Source organism: Artemia sp. Qi Xiang Cuo, chromosome 4 (assembly GCF_049724085.1).
Source record: "Artemia sp. Qi Xiang Cuo chromosome 4, ASM4972408v1, whole genome shotgun sequence".
Lineage (NCBI taxonomy): Eukaryota > Metazoa > Arthropoda > Branchiopoda > Anostraca > Artemiidae > Artemia > Artemia sp. Qi Xiang Cuo.
Window position 1 is genome coordinate 9,766,108 of NC_142797.1, and position 18,739 is coordinate 9,784,846.

General features: G+C 37.3%; 1 protein-coding gene across 4 annotated transcripts in view; it reads right to left on the reverse strand.

The window, feature by feature from the left end:
* Positions 1-18,739, reverse strand: part of glu (structural maintenance of chromosomes 4-like protein gluon) — a 93,753-nt gene that overhangs the window by 37,775 nt on the left and 37,239 nt on the right. For all 4 annotated transcript variants that reach the window (XM_089088076.1, XM_089088073.1, XM_089088074.1 and 1 more), the window contains exons 6-7: positions 15,761-17,687; positions 10,116-10,292 (exon numbers count right to left, since the gene is read on the reverse strand). In XM_089088076.1, coding sequence (XP_088944202.1) covers positions 10,116-10,292; positions 15,761-17,687 — 2,104 coding nt within the window. The remainder of the gene's footprint in view (positions 1-10,115; positions 10,293-15,760; positions 17,688-18,739) is intronic.

Sequence of the window (18,739 nt, forward strand, 5' to 3'; positions counted from 1 at the left end):
GGACAATCATTGGGCTATGAATATCGATCAGGTGTTGATACTGACGGCAAGTTGACTACTGCAGTTACCCAGGAGTATCATCTGGTTGGAAGATTAAATCATGAGATATTCAAAATGTCCCAAGGGCTACCCCCTAATGTCAAAATCGACGTAAAGCTACAGCTGGCCCTATCGAATTTTATTTTGAGGAAAACACTTATTGCAGCGCCCCATGCCAGTGTCAATATCAGACTAACTGTTCTTCATGCTCAAAAACAACAGATTATGAGCTCAGTTGCATTGTCAGTGGAAAAGCTAAGAGTCAATAGTAAAAACATTAAACTTTTTGTTTCCCATCCGATCAGTACTCAACGGAATAGTGCCACCAGCTCTCATAGCTATAGCGATTCATCATTTATCGATGGAGAAATCCCATAAAAATTGGCATTTGTATTTGCGAACAGTGGAAGTGCCGCAGAATCCAGGACTGAATCCCCCCATGCTTTTAAAATTTTTGGTCTATCTACTCTCGTGTGCAAAATAAGCATTATTCCGCTCTACACTATCTTTTGACAAGAAATCCCATTAAACTCTGTACGGTTTAACTATGCGGGCCCTGAATAATTACTCATTTATTGGGAAATACCATAAACAAATCAATGTTTTCAAAATATCACGGTGTAATAGTTTTGGACTTGTCTGGGACTCAGGACATGAGCATAGTACGAACAGGGAATGTACGTTTAGAGTGTACATTTGCCGATGCTTTAACTGAGAGTATCACGCTAATATCACTGAGTCAATTTGAAAACTATTGGGGAATCACACTCGACGGCAGTGTTCTACTAGACCTAGCACCATGAACAAAAACCAAATAATCAACATATTTAGTATGGATTCATACATGTCCCAGTACAAGTCCTATTGTATACCTTCGGACTTCATTGAAAAAATTCCAAGTGTTAACAATACCTTAATCATTGTTAATGGCAGTCCATCGACTTTGAAGACCGGACATTGGCTATGCATCTTTCAAACAGCGAAGAATATTGAATTTTTTGATCCTTTTGGCCTATCGTATAAATTCTACACTCCATACAGCAGCAACTTTATTGAAAGCAGTGGGACAACCATTATTCAAAATCAACGAAGAGTACAGGATTTAACGACTAAGACATGTGGCTTTCATGCACTACTCTTTTTCATGTTCAGATGTCGTGGCTATACCTACAAGGAGTTTCTTAACATCTACGTTGACTTACCTCGATTGAATGACTTTCTAGTGGAAAATATACTTACAAGCTTATTTAATATTGATTTTAGTGCCCTACGAATAAAATGTTCTAAAAATGTATGTGAAATTGTTTGTTAATAAATGATAGAAATTTACATACATGATAAAACGACTTTTCTACTCTTTAGATTTCATCTTCTACTAGGTATAGGTATTTGTCGACAACAAATAGTGCAGGTAGATTATCTGAATTCACAGTGTACTGATCCTGATGTACTGCAATGTCAGGGTCACATTTTCTACAGTAGAGTGTAACTTCACTCTTTTCATATCTCTTTGTATAGTCAATGATACTATTCTCATTCATTCTAAAGAATTCACATGCTTCAATTTGCCTATTTGAAGCAATTTCACAAACAGTGTCATCAAGTGTCGAATCGCAATCCGTCAATGCCAAATAAAATCAGTGGGCTTATAATCATAACACGCATTGTCTTCACAACGATGCTGTAGAAACCATATTATTTCTTTGTTCCAACAGTTGAATCGTCGACCTAGCTCCTCTTCCCAGAACTACGTAAAGCCACGCCGATACGAATCTTGTAACATTAAAAAGAAATCACGCTTAGGATTCTTTCCAATCATACCGGGATATGTATTCTCCCACTGATTACATTTATCATAGTGACAATTGGAGCATAGGTGCCCTCTAGGATGAGAGTCACACACCTCTTCTAGACACCTCTAAGCACTAGATTCCTCATGATTCGCTCTTTCTCAAATCTATCCATTTTTTAGAGTCCTAACACTCTCACAACCAACTACAGACTAACCAGAATATTTTCTATTCTAGAAAATATGCGCTAGTTTACCATAGAAAGAAAAATACCTTTGATTTGGAAACAATTTTATTGAACATAATTACAACAATAATATTCACTGATGCATTTTGTTCTCATCAATATATTTCGATAAGACATCTAATGCTGACCGAAGTTTATTCATATGCACAATATTCACTTTTCCAGCAAAACATAGTTGCTCCTCCTGCTTAAATTTGCTTAATGATATCACGTATCTAGCATACATATCGTCCCATTCAAGGCATAGTCTACAGCCTCTGGTTATTTCCACAGCCACATTGGGTACTCGTATATCATTACTGCTGCCGGCTCCATCATTAATCTCTAATAATGTAAATGCACCACTCATTTTTCTCTACTAATATCCTCTCAAATAAACTATTCTCTCTGAATTCAATTCTCTTACTAATATGAATTGTAGTGAAAACCATTCCTTTAATTCAAATCCCAATCACCAATAAAGTTATCGTATATTGAACAACCTCTAATGTCTATGATTGGCTCCTAAATAATGTCTACGTCAAAAGATACATTCATTTTGTAATTCTTATCAATAACAAAAACCTTGCCAAGTTTTTTAGAATGTTCACGTGTAAGTGTAATGACACACGTTTGGGTTTTCTTGTGCAATTAAATGTCCCTTCTCAATATATAGAGGGTTTTTCTTGTCCCTTTTCATGTCCCTTCTTAAGCTTTATATAACTTACTACTCATGTACATCATTTAAATCATTAAAAAAGTATTAGATTTGCAAAATAACTTTAGCAGCTTGGTTCTTAAAGGTGATCTGAGTTTACCCAATTTGCGTCATAAGAGGATTATACAGATGATCAAGTTTCGGTTACAGATATTGCATTTGCCCGATAACCATCTAGCGAAAGTGGGCCAAAATGAGATGTTGAATTCTTCAAAAAAAGCAATATGGCCAAAACAGGTAAAGCCCTGCGGGATAATGTTAATGTTACCTTTCCGTGGGCATGGAATGAGGGCGAGGTTCCCCATTGTAAACCTGATGATTTCCTTAGTATGTTGGATTCGCGCCTTTAGGACCAAGAGATTTACGTTTGGCTTTTTGCTGTTGACAATTCAGGTACTCTAAGATTTTGTAAGAAGATTAAAGTAGGCTATGGAGACGAGTTTTATTTGAGACTGAACCTACCGTGGAGCGCACTGAAATGCTGATTCTTATGATGAAGATGGCACGGGAGGTAGGTATGCTTGCCTTCTTTGCGGAAGTATGGGAATGACCTTCGACACACCACGGCTCCCAAGTATCTTGGAGGCCTCTTCTAGGGAGCTAATTATTGCGGTGGAGTTTTATAGAAAAAGTTAAGTTGAAAAAGTGCCATTGTTTAACTTGTTCACTTTTGTCTTTTTTGTGTAGATTGCCACTAACGTTTAAATACACGTATATGTATACACACTAGATGACGTTTGCCAAGCGTGGCGGAACTGTACCCAGTGCTTTGGGGAGTGTGCCCATCGTTTTGGGGATTGTGCCAAGCGTGGTGGAAATTTGCTGCATATGTGGCTTTCGAGATGGACACCAAGTGGGGAGAAGTCAGTGTACCATGAGAAGCAAGAGTGGATCCAGGATTTTTGTTCGGGGGGGGGGGGGGGGTACTAATTTCCGACTCGCTTTTCGACTAATTTTACTAATTTTTACTAAGGTTTTATTAATTTTCGACTCGGTCAAAAATTTCGGGGGGGGGGGGGTTCAAACCGGGTCACCTCCCCCCTGGATACGGCCTTGATGGGAAGTATCATCAAATTATCACTATGATAATATCAAAGCCGCAAAATAGCGCGATTTCAAAATTTCAGGTGATATAATATGGTAACAAAACCTAGTAAACGAATACTTTCAAAAACTTCCTAAATCTGGACTGAGACCCAATTATTAACAGTTGTTTCAGGGTTGCCACCGAAGGAAGAAAAAAATCACCAATTTTCTTTGAGAAAAAATCACCAAATGACAAATTCACGGTGAAAAACTATAGCATACCGAATGCGTCCATATCTGTCAACTAAACCAATTAGGATAGTGGCATTTACATATATAGACTGGTAGAAAATTGTACTTTACTAACACTATTGCTTTCATTATGTAAGCCTCATGTAGAAAGGTTCACTGGAATTGAATGAACACTTCATACTTGGAAGCAGGAGTCAGAGTCAATGGATAAACTTTAACCAAAATTAAGGAAAAACCTATCTTTTATAAAGTTAAAACGTGTATTGACCTGCCTTCTATGCAATTTTCTAAGCCTCAAAAATACGAGAAGAGTTGAAATAGGAGCTAGAAAACCCCTTCCTGAGGCATAATTTAGGTTACGTTTATTCCTGAAAGTTTCATTCTCCTAAGTCAACTATTTTCCAAGATAGTGAAAAGTTGCTCAGCAAGAGATGCTCCTAATGCACAAGGAGAAATGGGCGAATAAAGGGTAGAATTCTAGAAGAGGGGGGGGGCGTAGCTTTTTCTAAAGTTAAGCCTTGCATTGATCTATCTTCTATGCAATCTTCTAAGCCATAGAAGTACGAGAGGAGTTTATATTGGAATTAGAAAACCACTTTCCGGGACATAATTTAGGTTTTGAGTTTTTTCCTGAAAGTTTCATTCTCCTAATGCAACAATTTTCCAAGATAGTGAAAATTTGCTCAGCAAGAAAAGCTCCTAATGCACTTGGAAGCAGAGTCAGAAGCAAGACATTTACACATGTCTCCAAACACACAAGGAGAAATGGGCGAATACAGGGTAAAATTCTAGAGGGCAGGAAGAACTTTTCTTGAAGTTAAGCCATGTCTCCACCTATCTTCTATTCAATTTCCTAAGACACAGAAATACGAGAGGAGTTGAAATTGGAGCTAGAAAACCCCTAGCCGGGGCATAATTTAGGTTTTGAGTTTATTCCTAAAAGTTACATTCTCCTAGCGCAACCATTTTCCAAGATAGTGAAAAGCCCCTAACCAAGGAAAGCTTCTAATGCACATGAAAGCAGAAGTAAGACAATTACACATGTCTCTAAATACACTAGGAGAAATGAGTGAATACAGGGTAAAATTCTAGAGTGGAGGATTTTTGCTATCTTGGACAGTACGTTACATTACGTGAATAAAACTTTCAGGAATATTTTAAGAGCCTAAACATGCACTGTGCAGGGGCGGATCCAGGATTTTTTTTAGGGGGGGGGGGGCAAAATAGGTTGATGCTATAAACGTTCAATTAGAGCAAATTTAATCAGCACAAAATTACGTTAATTAAGTAAATTACACTACTTTAGACTACGCTAGGGGGGAGGGCACCCCTCGCCCCCTGGATCCGCCACTGACACTGTGAAGATCTTTTGAAGCATATACCCTCCCTCTTCATCCTCTAAGGGGCACTGACCTTTCATGAACTTGCACAAACTTTGTTTTATATCAGTGAAACTTTCAGAAATATAGCTGCAGCATACATAAGGTTTTAAGGAATTTGTAAAAATGTATTTTAACTTTGAAAACATAACTCTAAAATCTAACTTAAGTCATTAGTATTCTGTTTTAGAAAGCTGGGGTTAAAGGAAAGAAGAATCCAACCAAAATTATAGAAAAACGTCATTTATTCCAAAGTTAGGACAGGTTAACTTAATTACAGAAAAACTTAACACGTAAGATATTAATATGTTTTCTGTCTGAAAATAGTTTCCGTCGCGAGAGACTAGAGACTTGTTTAAATATAATTAAAAAATAGATAACCAATCTCATGAAGACACATGAGCACCTCAAAAATGGGCCAGGAGCTTTTTTGGATTGCCTTGAAACTTGTATCCTAATTCTTTAGGCAAAGGGGATCCCAATGGAGGGAAACAATAGAAAAAAAAATTGTTTCACTAGAAATGGGACCTGACAAAAATGTCGAAAAATCTCCTGGTCTCCTTGAAACTGGAAAACGCAAGTTCTTAGGCCAAGAGGACCTTAATGTTCAGAAGAATTTTAGTTTAGAGGCGAAGGCCTGCCAAAATGGAGCTAAAAAAGAGACCAACATTTCTTATGACTGGTTTGAAACTGGTACCCTGAAATCCTTAGCCCATGAAAAGTCCAATACACAAGAAAAACAGAAAAAAAATATTGGCTCCTCGGAAAAAGTGCCAAATAAGGGCAATAGTGTTTTTTTTCTCTGATTGGCTCAAGACTTGCTTCTGTAAGTTCCTGGACGAAGAAAACACTAATGCACAAAAAGACAATTTGTGGAAAGGGCCCATAAAACGGTCCTGATTGTTTTAACTAAACTGAATCTTATATCTGACAGTCCTTGTGCCAGGGAATACTAATTTACCCCTCCCCACCCCCCCCCCCCAAAAAAAATAAAAGAGACAGCAAATATTTTTGCTTAATGGTCTGAATAAGTCACTGGTTCAAAAGGGAAGAAATAATTTTAGTTAAAAGCATCCCCCCCCCCCCAAAAAAAAAACAAACAAACTGGGGCCCCAGAAAAGGTGAATTTTTTATGATCGGCTCGGAACCTACACCCCTAAGCCCATAGACCATGGGAAGTCCAATGAGCAGAGAATAGTCAATCATTTCCCGCAGTAAAGTCAATTCTAATCTAAACGTAAAATCAACGTATTCCTCATGTAATTCGTTGATTATAAGAATAGGCTGTTAACTGATTGAACACTCTAATAGTATTTTTCTTGCTAAATATAGGGTTGATGATTAGGGCAATTATTAATCCTACAAATCAAGAGCAGGGGCGTAGGTCCAGCATTTTATTGGGGGGGGGGGGGGGCAAGAGGGGTCTCCATACGGAGAGTCAAGGGGCATGGGTTATTTAATAATTTTTCTCCGAATTATTGAGAGGGGGTAGCTGCCCCCTCCCACTTGTACCCCCCCCCCAAAACAACGCTACTTATCAAGAGTCTGAATCCTTTTTAGCCTGAAGACATCCTGTGACAATTTAATTATATAGATGAGTATTATTAATTCGGCATTTTACTTCTTTTAAAGTTCTACTTCTGTGGAACTGTTAGTGTGTTGAATAAACAAAATTTGCATATTTATTAAGCCTATGTTTGGGGGGCCCGTGTCACCAAACTGATTTTTTATTATTTCAGGTTCTTTCTGGGGTTGTCTCAGAGGAACTGGTCAAAGAAAACAAATTTTGTAGGCTTATTTCCGGGCAACCCAATGCCAGCCCTTGCAAACAAAAAATCTTTGTTCGTGTTAGCCTTGGCAACAATCCTTGAGATTTTCAGGCCACTCAGAACAAACCAATCTGACCGAACTTTTTTGTGCAGGGGGAGTGGCAATTTGTATTTACGGTTTGAATAGATGTGTTTGGGGAAAAGGTGGGCGTGAGAGAGGGGTTAGTTGCCCTCAAATCCCTCTTGACTATTAAAAAGGGCACTCGCCCTTTGAATTTCCTGTCGAATGAGCCCTTTTTCAAGTTTCTACGACAAATCTTTCAATAAAAACCTTATATGCCCCCAGAGCATAACTTACAACCCTTGCCCTGAGGGCTGTGGGGGGGGGTATCATCCTCAAAGACCTGATTTTCAGAACTTTCAACTACGTTGAACAAAATGGCTATCTCAAAGCTTTGATTGGATGTGTTTGGGGAAAAGGTGGGCGTGAGAGGGGGGTTAGTTGCCCTCCAATCACTTTCGACTATTAAAAAGGGCACTAGGCCTTTCAGTTTCCAATCGAATGAGCCCTTTTTGAAGTTTCTATGACAACGCTCTCTATAAAAAAAAACTTATATGCCCCAGGGCATAACTTACAACCCTTGGCCTGAGGGATGTGGGGGAGTGTCCTCCTCAAAAACATAATTTCTATCTGGAAATCAACTACGCTGAACAAAATGACTATCTAAAATTTTTGATTGGTTGTGTTTGGGGAAATGGTGGAAGTGGAAGGGTGTTAGTTGCCTTCAATCATTTTCGACTATTAAAAAGGGAACTAGCCATTCCAATTTCCAATCGAATGAGCCCTTTTGAAGTTTCTACGACAACTCCTTCGATACGAAGTGCCCTGGTCTAAAAAAATAAATAATACATTGTGCCAACATCGTTCTTTACTTAGGGTCATTGCGCTGCCTATGATAAAATACATTTTGAAACATTTCTTTGTTTATAATTATAGCGCCGAGGAACTAAAAATTGCAAAATCTTTCAGGAATCAATATCATCATATATTCAAAAACAAATCTACTTTCATTAGTGTTTAAAGTAATCTTGATTACTATTATTATCATTATTTCGATATTTTGACAAAAAAGCCACACTCTTCAAAATACATATCGTCTTCAGCAAAATTCAGATTGAAACCTAAGCTGTTTAGAGGGTTTACAAGGGAAGGGGGGGGATGTCACTCTTATTTTTTGTTGTTGTTGGTTTTCAATCACGCCTTTTGGTTAGGTTAGGTTACAAATAAAAAAGTGGTGCTATTAAGGATCGTTTTATTTAAACGCGATAAAAGCTTTGGCTTTTAGATTTAGGGGGGGAGATAACCCTACTTCTGTTAGTCGAAGTTCTATTTGTTTTATGTTTGACCTAATTTTTTAATTAATTAAATTTATTTTAAGATTCATTTATTTATCTAGAGCAGATTCTCTTACTTCTATGTTTGATGATTCATTGATAGTAATTTCTGCTCGTTTAAAGTTTGAATTATTACAGGATTTCATTACTGCTTGTCTTGGGATTTAATATCGTTATTTATCTTTCTTTGAGAAACCTCGGTTTTGGAAGACCTTTTTTTTAAATTAATGATATGGAATGTTGACTCCTGAAAAATCTAAAAGACTACAAAATTCTTCCAAACTTTAAATTCAACTGAAACTAAATTAAACTTGAAACCAAAAATGTTAAATTGGCTTTAAATTTAACAGTCAAATAATTAAAATTAATCAAATAAAAGATGTGAAATTTTTAATCTTGAAAAGCCTAATAGGCAACTGTGTTCTACCTAAACTTTCAATAGCACAGGAAGTTGAGTCAATGAAATACAATACTATACAAGTTAAAATAAACTTTAAGTTGGATAACAAAATAAAAAAGATCACTAAATTTTTCATTCGAAATACTGACTCGTGAAAAACCTAAAAAGAAACTGAATTTTTCCGAAACTTTGAATTCAACCAAACTAAATTCCACCTTATATCAGATAATTTTAAATAAATTAAACGGAAAAGTCAATTTATAAAATTAACAATACAAAGATTTTGATCCTGAATAGCCTAATGACTGAGTTGTTCTCAAGCTTCAAAATAATTAGACAAATGAACTAAATTTACATAAAAAACTGAAATCTTTAGATTAAGCTGGGTTGTCACTTCCTCGTGTCTCTTTTGTGATTTGGGACCACTGGCTTCAAAGGGAGCATCCCCACTCCGGGTACTGCCTTGTGCCTAATGGTAGGTACTTAGTCCAACTTTGAATTCATTTCAAAGCGAAATTTTGTTTTGTGGTTTAGACATAAAAAAGAAATTAATACTTGAATAAAAAATCAAAACAAATGATAAATAATTAGTTACATAAAAAATATGAACAAATAGATAATTAAAATAAATTTTTCGAACATATTAATTGAACTAACCGTTCTTTGTTACAAAGGGCACAAGCAGACATGAATTCATGGACACGGGGCCTTCATAGCCACCTTTCTAAAATTTCAAAGTTTTATTATCTTTCCCAACATTTCCCGTATTTTCCAGTTAATTAGCTTTTTCAGGTTTTTATAACTTCCTCATCCCCTAAGTAATTGTGCTTACATGGGCATAGATACAATATTTTGATAACAGGAAAAAAGGATTTGAGAAAAGAAATAAGAAGAGACATAAAAAATAAGAATTAAAAGTGTTTGGAGTATCCCAAGTTTCCATGGAAGAAAGGAGGTGTAAATCCCATTACCTTGCCCCAAATACTTGAGTATGCTCGGGTATAGATATGGTATTTTGACAGAGGGGAAAGCGGGATTTGACAAAAAAAAAATCAGAATAAAGGAACAAAATAAAAACTGAAGTTTTTAAAATAGCCCAAACTTCAAAATTAACAGCTTACCAACATGCTTCCTCGCTTGGTCTCTCTTTTCAGTAACTTCATTTAGCTCTTTGACTCTGGCCAAGTAGACTTCTTCTTTTCTTTTATATTCAGCAATGGCGTTCATGTTCGGCGTCTTCTTCCGTAAACATTCTTCTAGAAACGATACCCGATGTGTCAAGGCAAGAACGTCAGTACCTAAAAAATTAGTGCATTTATTATTTTCTAGAAATACGGATCATGTGCACATGGGGCGGGATCATTGGACCATGGGGCTATCTCTAGCCTAGGCTCCAAAAATCAAAAAGTCTTCATCATTTCCATAACTTTGGCCTATTTACGCTTAAATCGGCAGTTTTTTTTCCTTTATCCTCCTTAAATATATGACTGTATTTTATTCCGAGAAGGAGGGGGAGGTCAATACTCTAAGCTAACCAGCCAGATAAACAAGAGTATCCCAGAAACCTAGGATACTTAAGAAAGCCTTGGGAGGTTCTCCGAGAAACAGTGCGATACAATAAAACTATATGAACTCAGATGGGAACCATGCAAGAAACACGATATATATTATAAACGAAGGGGGGGGGGGTCTACAGTTGATACACAGAATTTGTTGACAATTACTCGATGCCGTGGCACGACCTTAGATCCGCCGGTTAGGCCAGAGGCACCCAGGGTATCCACGAGACTTCGCCAATCTTTTCTGAATTGGGCTGCTGCGTATATGTCTTTTCAATCGGGTTGAAGAGAAGCACGGATACTGTGCAGATCAGACTGGTATGTTCGTCGCAAAGTGTTCCAGGGTCTTCACCGTCTTCGACTTCCGTTTGGGTACCAATGTAAAGTGGCTTTTGGGATCTGAGTGCCCTGCATTCGGAGAACATGGCCCAAGTATCTCCACCTCCGAGCTCTAATGATATCAGTCACCAGAGGCTGGTTGGCAAGTTTGCGGACTTTCCCATGTGTGATTCTGTCTGACCCATGAATATTTAAAATTCTTTGAAGAAAATTATTCTCGAATGCAAGGATTCTCTTCTCCTCCTGTTGGTTCAAACTCCAGGTTTCGGCTGCATAACGGAGGACCGGGATGACGTTGCTGTTGAACACGCGTAACTTCAGCCGGGTCGAGGAATTTTTCAACTTCCATATACAATTGAGCCTATTGAAGGCGGCGTTCGCCTGACCTATTCTGGTAATTAGTTTTTTGGATATTGATATTCTCCACTATGCTTACCTGAATTCACCAACCTGTTCGATTTCTTCATTTTCACATCTGATATGAAGTGCGGAATCAGTCGTCGTCATTGCTTTGGTTTTGCTCGAATTTATTCTTAGGCCAAGTTGGCTTGCCTTTTCGCTGACCCTGTTTAGAAGCTCTGGCAGGCGTTGCTTGCACGACTGTGGTATTGTAATGTCATCTGCAAAGTTTAGGTCACGAACTGTCACTTCGGCAAAAAGTTTGATACCATCGGTCGCGGAGTTGCAGAGAATGGAGTCGATGAATATAACGAAAAGTAACGGCGACAGTACACAGCCTTGTTTGACGCCAGATATAATTTGAAAGTATTGGGTTTGGCCTTCGGGTGTTTTAATGCCGCACTCGCTGTCCTCGTAAAGAGCTATGCTAATTGCGATTATTTTACTTGGGATCCCTTAGTAAAGAAGGATCGTCCAGAAACTTGCCCGATCTACAGAGCCAAAGGCCTTTTCAAAGTCTGTAAAAATTATGTAAAGCTTTGAGCGCCATTCCCGACTTTCTTCAGTTAGAACTCGCAAAGTAAAAATAAGATCGGCACAAGAACAGTTCGGGCGGAACCAGTATTGTTCTTCCCTTAGGTGCTTTTCGAGCTCATTTCGGATCCTCTTCAGAATGACCTGACACAGTAGTTTACCGGGTACCGAAAGCAAGCTTATTCCTCGCCAGTTTCCTGGGACAGTGGCATGATCCTTTTTGATCAGGCTCATTAGTATGCTGCGCTTCCAATCAACTGGTGCCTTTTCCTTTTCACATATTGTAGCAAAGAAGGCGGTTCAGAATGTTATTAGGGCTCCGACTGAGACCTTTATCATCTCTGCTGATATACAGTCTTCTCCTGGGGATTTACCATTCTTCAATCTCTTGGCAGCTGCTTGAATCTCTACAACACTTGGCGGCTCCACACTAATGTTTAGGAAAAAGAATTGCGTTGCAGGAATGTTGGGTGGCTCATTGGGTGGTGGCCTATCGAGGAGTCTTTCAAGGTGGGATGCCCATGACTCATTCACTGCTGCTGGTCCGGTCCCGAATACGTACGATGGGTTTCGAACTGGGCTGCTGACGGTACGCTTCTTTCCAACGATGTCACTTGTGATCTGATATAGGGCTCTAGAACCTCCTCACTTGGCTGCTTCCTCAGCAAGTTAGGCTTTGTTCTCGATTAGGGTTCGGTAGTCATTCCTTGCGCTCTTCTTTACGGCTTTGTCTGCTTCGCATTAGCGTGCGTTTTTCAATATTAAACGTCCTGGTGTTAGGCTCTGAAGATGCGTTCCCTCTCCTTTATGAGATTCCAAGTTCGGTCAGAGAGCCATTGGTCTTCAGGACGTTTCTTGTACCCCAGTATTTCTTTCGCCACCATATGGAGGGGGGTTTTCGTGGCTTCCCACAGCTCTTCTTGGTCTGGATTTTCTGGCACGGAAAGTGATTCGAATCTATTAAAATTTCGATCCCGAAGTTTCTTTTTACTATGCTATGACGTAGTTTATCCGAGTCAAAAGTTGGGCTTGGATAGGGTACTTGTTTAACATTTTTCTTCAATTTGACTTTAAAATTTGGCAATCATCAGGTTATTATCTGACCCTACATCAACTCCTCTATGTGAACGCGCGTCAATGAGGCTAATGCGCCATTTGCAACTCACTAGGCAACGTTCGATCTGATTTCTGGTGACGCCATCTGGAGAGGTCCAGGAATATCTGTGGGTATCACGGTGTTGGAACAAACTCACAGCAATAACTAGGTCATTCGAGAGCACAAAATCGATTCCAATTGCCGAGGCCATGGCAGCCCATAGACTGAGAACAATATTCGTGGTCGTCACCAATTTTTGCATTGAAATCACCGACAACACAGGCTATGTCATGTCTAGGTATATCACTGGCAACTGACTGCAGGGTTCTGTAAAATTCTTCCTTTACATCATCGCTTGCTTCGTTTGTGGATGCGTAACAGACCACCACAGACAGTTTTGCATGCTGGCCGTGGCACGACGTAAAACTAAGGAATAATATTTTCCTATGACAGAAAGAGCCCACAGCTTAAAAAGGAAGAAGATGAAATCTCAACTTGTGCGCTGCTGGGATGTTAGAATGTCAATTAGAATTAAAAGATGTTTATTTTAATTCAAAAATATAAAAAAAATAAAAAATTCAAAAAATATGTAACTTAGGTTACACGAACTGAACATATTACTTTCACCAAATGAGTAAGTTAAGAAATAATTGTTGATCTTCAGCTTTAATACTGAAGTCAGTACCGAAAAAATCACATAGAACTTTTCAAAAGAAATATAAAAACTGAAAAAGAGTTGAATGTATAATTCGGAAAAGAACCTCGTTTCGATCAGTTTTTATAATTGCCAAGTATGTTTGAAACGTGCCAAGCAAGTTTGCACGAAACGTGCCTTCCCCCTTCGCACGCAACTTGGCACCAAACGTGCCAAGCACGTTTCGATAGTTTTTAGACTTGCCAAGTATGTTCTCTAAATGTACTCCTTGAACAGGTCGACATGATACTAACATTTCTCCGTTTTACGTTTCTTCTTTATTTTTTGTAATCTTCACCAATTTTGTTTTATTCATCATTTATACTAGGTGGGGCATCATAGCTCACAAAATTCCCATCTTTTTTTTAAGTTATTTATATTATTTTTAAATGTAAAAATTGCTCAAAGGAGTCAGATTACAAATTATTTTTGTCTAATATTGTCAACCTAGGCCTTAAACAGGAAGAAAAAGAAATCTCAATTTTAACGCTGCCAGGATCGTAGAATTTCAATAGGAATAAAGAATGCTTGTTCTAAAATATTACTGGCAATCGTAAGAGTTTGTAATTTAGCTCATCACATAGCGTTAAACAGAAAGCGCAGGCCCCGTAAAAAAAAAAAAAAAAAAAACTTTATTTTATAAGAAATCTATTTTTATAAAAAAAACAACAAAACACTAGATTTAAGTTTTCTGGAGGGAGGGCAGGAGGACCTTCCTTACGTCCATACCTGTGAGCATTATCAAGGCAGACAGGAACTGATAATTCCCAGAGTCAATATTTCCGACTTCATTTTAGTAATTGGCTTTATAACATTAGACGATGGGAAGTATTGGCGATTGCCATTGTAAATGTTTCCAACTTCATTTTAGTACTTAGTTTTATAATATTAGACAATGGGAAGTACTGACAATGCCCATTGTCAACACTTCCAACTTCATTTTAGTAATTAGCTTTATAACATTAGACAAAGGGAAGCATTGACAGTTCCCATTGTCAAGGCTTCCGACGTCATTTTAGTAATTAGCTTTATAACACTTAAGTGTTATTGTACCCACATCACCACTTTGGAACGACTTCCAGACCAACCAGCTTAGAACCATCACTGCTGCAGATCTGTACCAGACGATAGCGATTTCTAAATAGCAATTTCATACAAAGAGCATGATTGCCTTTTAGACCCTTTGCTTACCAGTGAAAAGATCTTTTTTTTTTAAACAAAGAAAATTTGTTTCATCTGAGGAATTGGAAAAACAGTGCACTAGAACATAAGCCTTAAGAAACATAAGCCTGTGCAACTTTATGGCATATTGATAAGAACAGCTAAAATAAGATGCAAATACGAAACAAATATCAAAATTTTGGAGGCGTTGAGACAAGGATAGAACTCTCCCCTTCTCCTATTTTACTTGCCTGAGTATCAGTATTTTCATCAGGATTCCCTGTGTTGCTTAAGGTTTATATTTCCTATTTAGGTCGTTTTATGTTAGTTTTCTGCATTTCTATGGTTCTAATGTTTTAACGCAACATTATTTACGTTGTTACGTAACATTAATATTACGTAGCATTAACGAAACGTAACGGAACATTAAGGACAATTTTGCTACTATTTGATAACTGAGGCTTAGGTTTATCATCTACCAAATTAAATTTTTGAAACTTATCTTGTATTTCTTCAATTGAAAAATTGAAGAACTGAAGATTGATTGATGAATTGAAAGATTGATGATGATTGATGATGAATTGAAGAACTGAAGATTGATTAATAATCGTTGTTAAAAAGAATTTTTATTTTTAAGCAGATTAAAACCATTATCTAGGAAAAAGTCTTAGTAATATCATAATTCTGGCTGTATGAATGAATAGATCGGAGACTAAAAATCTAACGATACAAGTATTTTTTCCTTTCGGTGCATTTTACAGAAGCACGCTTGTCACAAAATTAATAAGCAATTAGATGTCATTTTAGCCGTTTTTGGTACCTTAAGACAGCTGAATTTTGACAAAATTTCCTATAGATAAAAGATAAATATTACGTTTATTATCAATGAAACGACATTAAAAGTAGGAAAGTAATTTTTAAGAGCAATTTTTTGAAGAAGGGGGAGGGGGTAATCTTGTAACAAATAATGAGGGTAAAAATTACCTTTTAGTTCCTCCGTATCATATTTCTGGAATGGTTCCAACTCTTTTCCAGGTATTTCCTGCAGCTTGTATTTTGCCATTTCCACTGCAAGATCTTTCAGCTTTCTTTCTTTTCCTTGAATTTGATTAGTGTACTTTTCTAATTTATTATCAATGTCAATCTTTAGTGCTTTGCATTTGTTCTCCTCCTTTTGCGCTTTATCATATTCATCTTTAGCTGCTTTGAGTTGTTTTTCTTTTTCCCCAATCTCAGCTTCCACTTTATTAAGTTCCTCCATAATTTCTCTTCCTTGTGTTTCGAATTCCTTCCGCTTTTCCGCATTGGTCAGAATCTCATTTTCCTTTTCTTTGTACTCTTCTTCCCAATCGCGGATTTTATTTTCACTTTTTGGTAGATTTCGCTTTGCACTAATCAATTCCGCGTTCAATTTTGACATTTCGCTTTTGAGCTTTTCCCATTTCTTATTAGCCTCTCCCAATTTTTTCTGTGCCGGTTTCAGTCGTTTACTTGTTATCTGATCAATCATTGCATCAAACTCTTTTACTTTGTCTTCTATAACTTTCGCTTTTGACTTTGCCTTTTCAACTAAATTCTTTTTGTCTTTTAATTCGTCTTCCATTTCTTTTACTTTATTTTTGTCTATAACTGACTCTTTCAGTTTAATTTCACAATTATTGACATGACTCTTCAGGCTTTTTTCTCTTTCTTCAAGAGCACCCATTTCCATTAACAGCCTTTGCAAGAGCTGTTTACTTTCTTTAATTCTCTTTTCCAGCGTTGTCAAAGAATCTTCAAGTCGACGAATATCAGAGCGAACAACAGAGAGACCACTAGCAATCTGATCCACTTCTATTTGGAGTTTCTCCAAATCACCTTCGCTACCATGAGCATCCCTAGATGTATCTGTCTTAACCTTCTGGCCCATTCGTCCTTTGATTACCCGATTACCGCCACCACTCATCGTGCCGACCATTTCAATAACGTCACCAGTCAGCGTTACAACTCGATACCGTTCCTTGCCACCGAAGGCAATACGACGAGCTTGCTCCAAGTTCTCAGCCACGAGCGTATCTCTTAAGGCAAAATAGAAAGCTGTGCGGACTCTCTCGTCTTTAACTTGAACAAGGTCAAATAATCTTGGAACATTTTCAGGGAACCGAGAGGGACGATCCATAATCTGCCTAAACTCTTCCTGCTTCTCTAAATCAAGGCAGGTAGCAACACCTAGGCTATGTCTTTTTAAATAGCCAACAACTTGTTGAGCCGTTTCCATATTGTCAGTTACAATATACTCAAGCTGACCACAAGCTGTTGATATGGCAACGTCATATTTGGGATCAATTGCTCCTAAATCACCAAGACGTCCAAATACACCAGGCATATTCCCTTTCTGTTTTTCCTCCATAAGAAAGTTGACAATTCTATTACTAGATCTAGCGGTCTGCATAGCACTTCTATCTTCATCAAGTTTTGCTTTTTTTGACCGAAGATTTTGGACTAATTTGGCTTCCTGCTCTTTCAGAATTCTCAACTGATTTTGAGCATCATTCGATTCCCTCTCATCTTGTGGAATCAGAGATTGAAGCTCTTGAACTTTCTGCTTTTGATTTTTTCGCAACTCTGTGGCTTTTTCTAAATCCGCTTTTGCCTTTTCCAAATCTCCCTTAGTCTTATCATGGGTACTCATGTATATTTCAAGTTCTGATTTAACTAACTCATATCTCTGCTCTGCCTCTTGAACATTCTCTCGAAGGGATATCAATTCCACTTCAACTTTAGTTTTGTCCTTTTGTATTCCTTCAGTTTCCTTTTTGGATTCTTTCATTAATCTTGTTACTTCTGCATCCAGATTCTTCCTTTCCACTTCAGCGTCGTCTTTTGCTCGTTGCACTTCGGCCATTTTGGTTCCATTATTTTCCAGTTTATCCTAGACAAGAAAACGAGTCTAAAAATGACAAATTTTCCGAAAGCCGTCACTTTAAATTTCAGAACTTCAGAGACGAATTCTATTACACTTCTAAATTTGTATTTAACTAAACTCTTTACTACATATTGGTCCCAATTAGCCATTAAGTTAAATAAAAATGCCATTCTCATTTAAAACAAAATACCCATAATACATTCATCCTTTAGTATAAAAATCAATAAAAAAATTTGAGACTACTGTTCGTCGCTCCTTATCTAAAACATTTATCTGCTGGGGACAGGATATGTCTTTTATTGCATATGTTGATGATATTTTTTTATGGGTCTTTCAAAAGCTGGTCTAATCAAGATTTTCAATTCCCTTTCTAGTAAACTTAAAGATCGAGGCCTTTCTATTAGTGCTAAAAATGTCAATGTTAATGACCAAGCTGAATTAATATGCGACAGGAGCTTTTCATTTCCGATTTCTGATGATTTTGTTTATCTGAAGTTACATTACTGTGCTTCAGCTCGAGATTCGAAGACAAGGCTAATTTTAAATATTTAAGAAAAAACTAGAAAGGCATTTGGATAAAAATTACAATTACGTGGTATCAATCATCGTGATATTTTAGATGATCTTTCTACCGCAGTAGCCCTTCCGTACATTCTCCATCCTTCCATTCTTTTTGGAGATTTTAAAATTTGCTATTCTTCTTCAAACTGTCTTTACTATTGTAAATTTTAGCTTGATTTTCCAATTAGTTTTAGTAACAGTGAATTAGTTTCGAGATTTAAAATTCAAGAGTCGTTGGCATTAGCTAAGATTAAGATAGATGATATTTAGCGTCAGTTTGAAAATATTCCCTCTATGCATAACCTTTTCCCTTTTTCCTGGAATTTAAAAAATGTCTGAAATATTAATTATTTCGGTATTATTTAACTTATTTTATTCAGTTATGTTTTTAAACGTATTGTAAATCGTTGCTTTGTTCTATTTGTTGGAGTATTCATGCAATTTCGTTTATTTGTTTTATAGACTCCTCGATTGTGAGGGAAATAAATAAATAAATA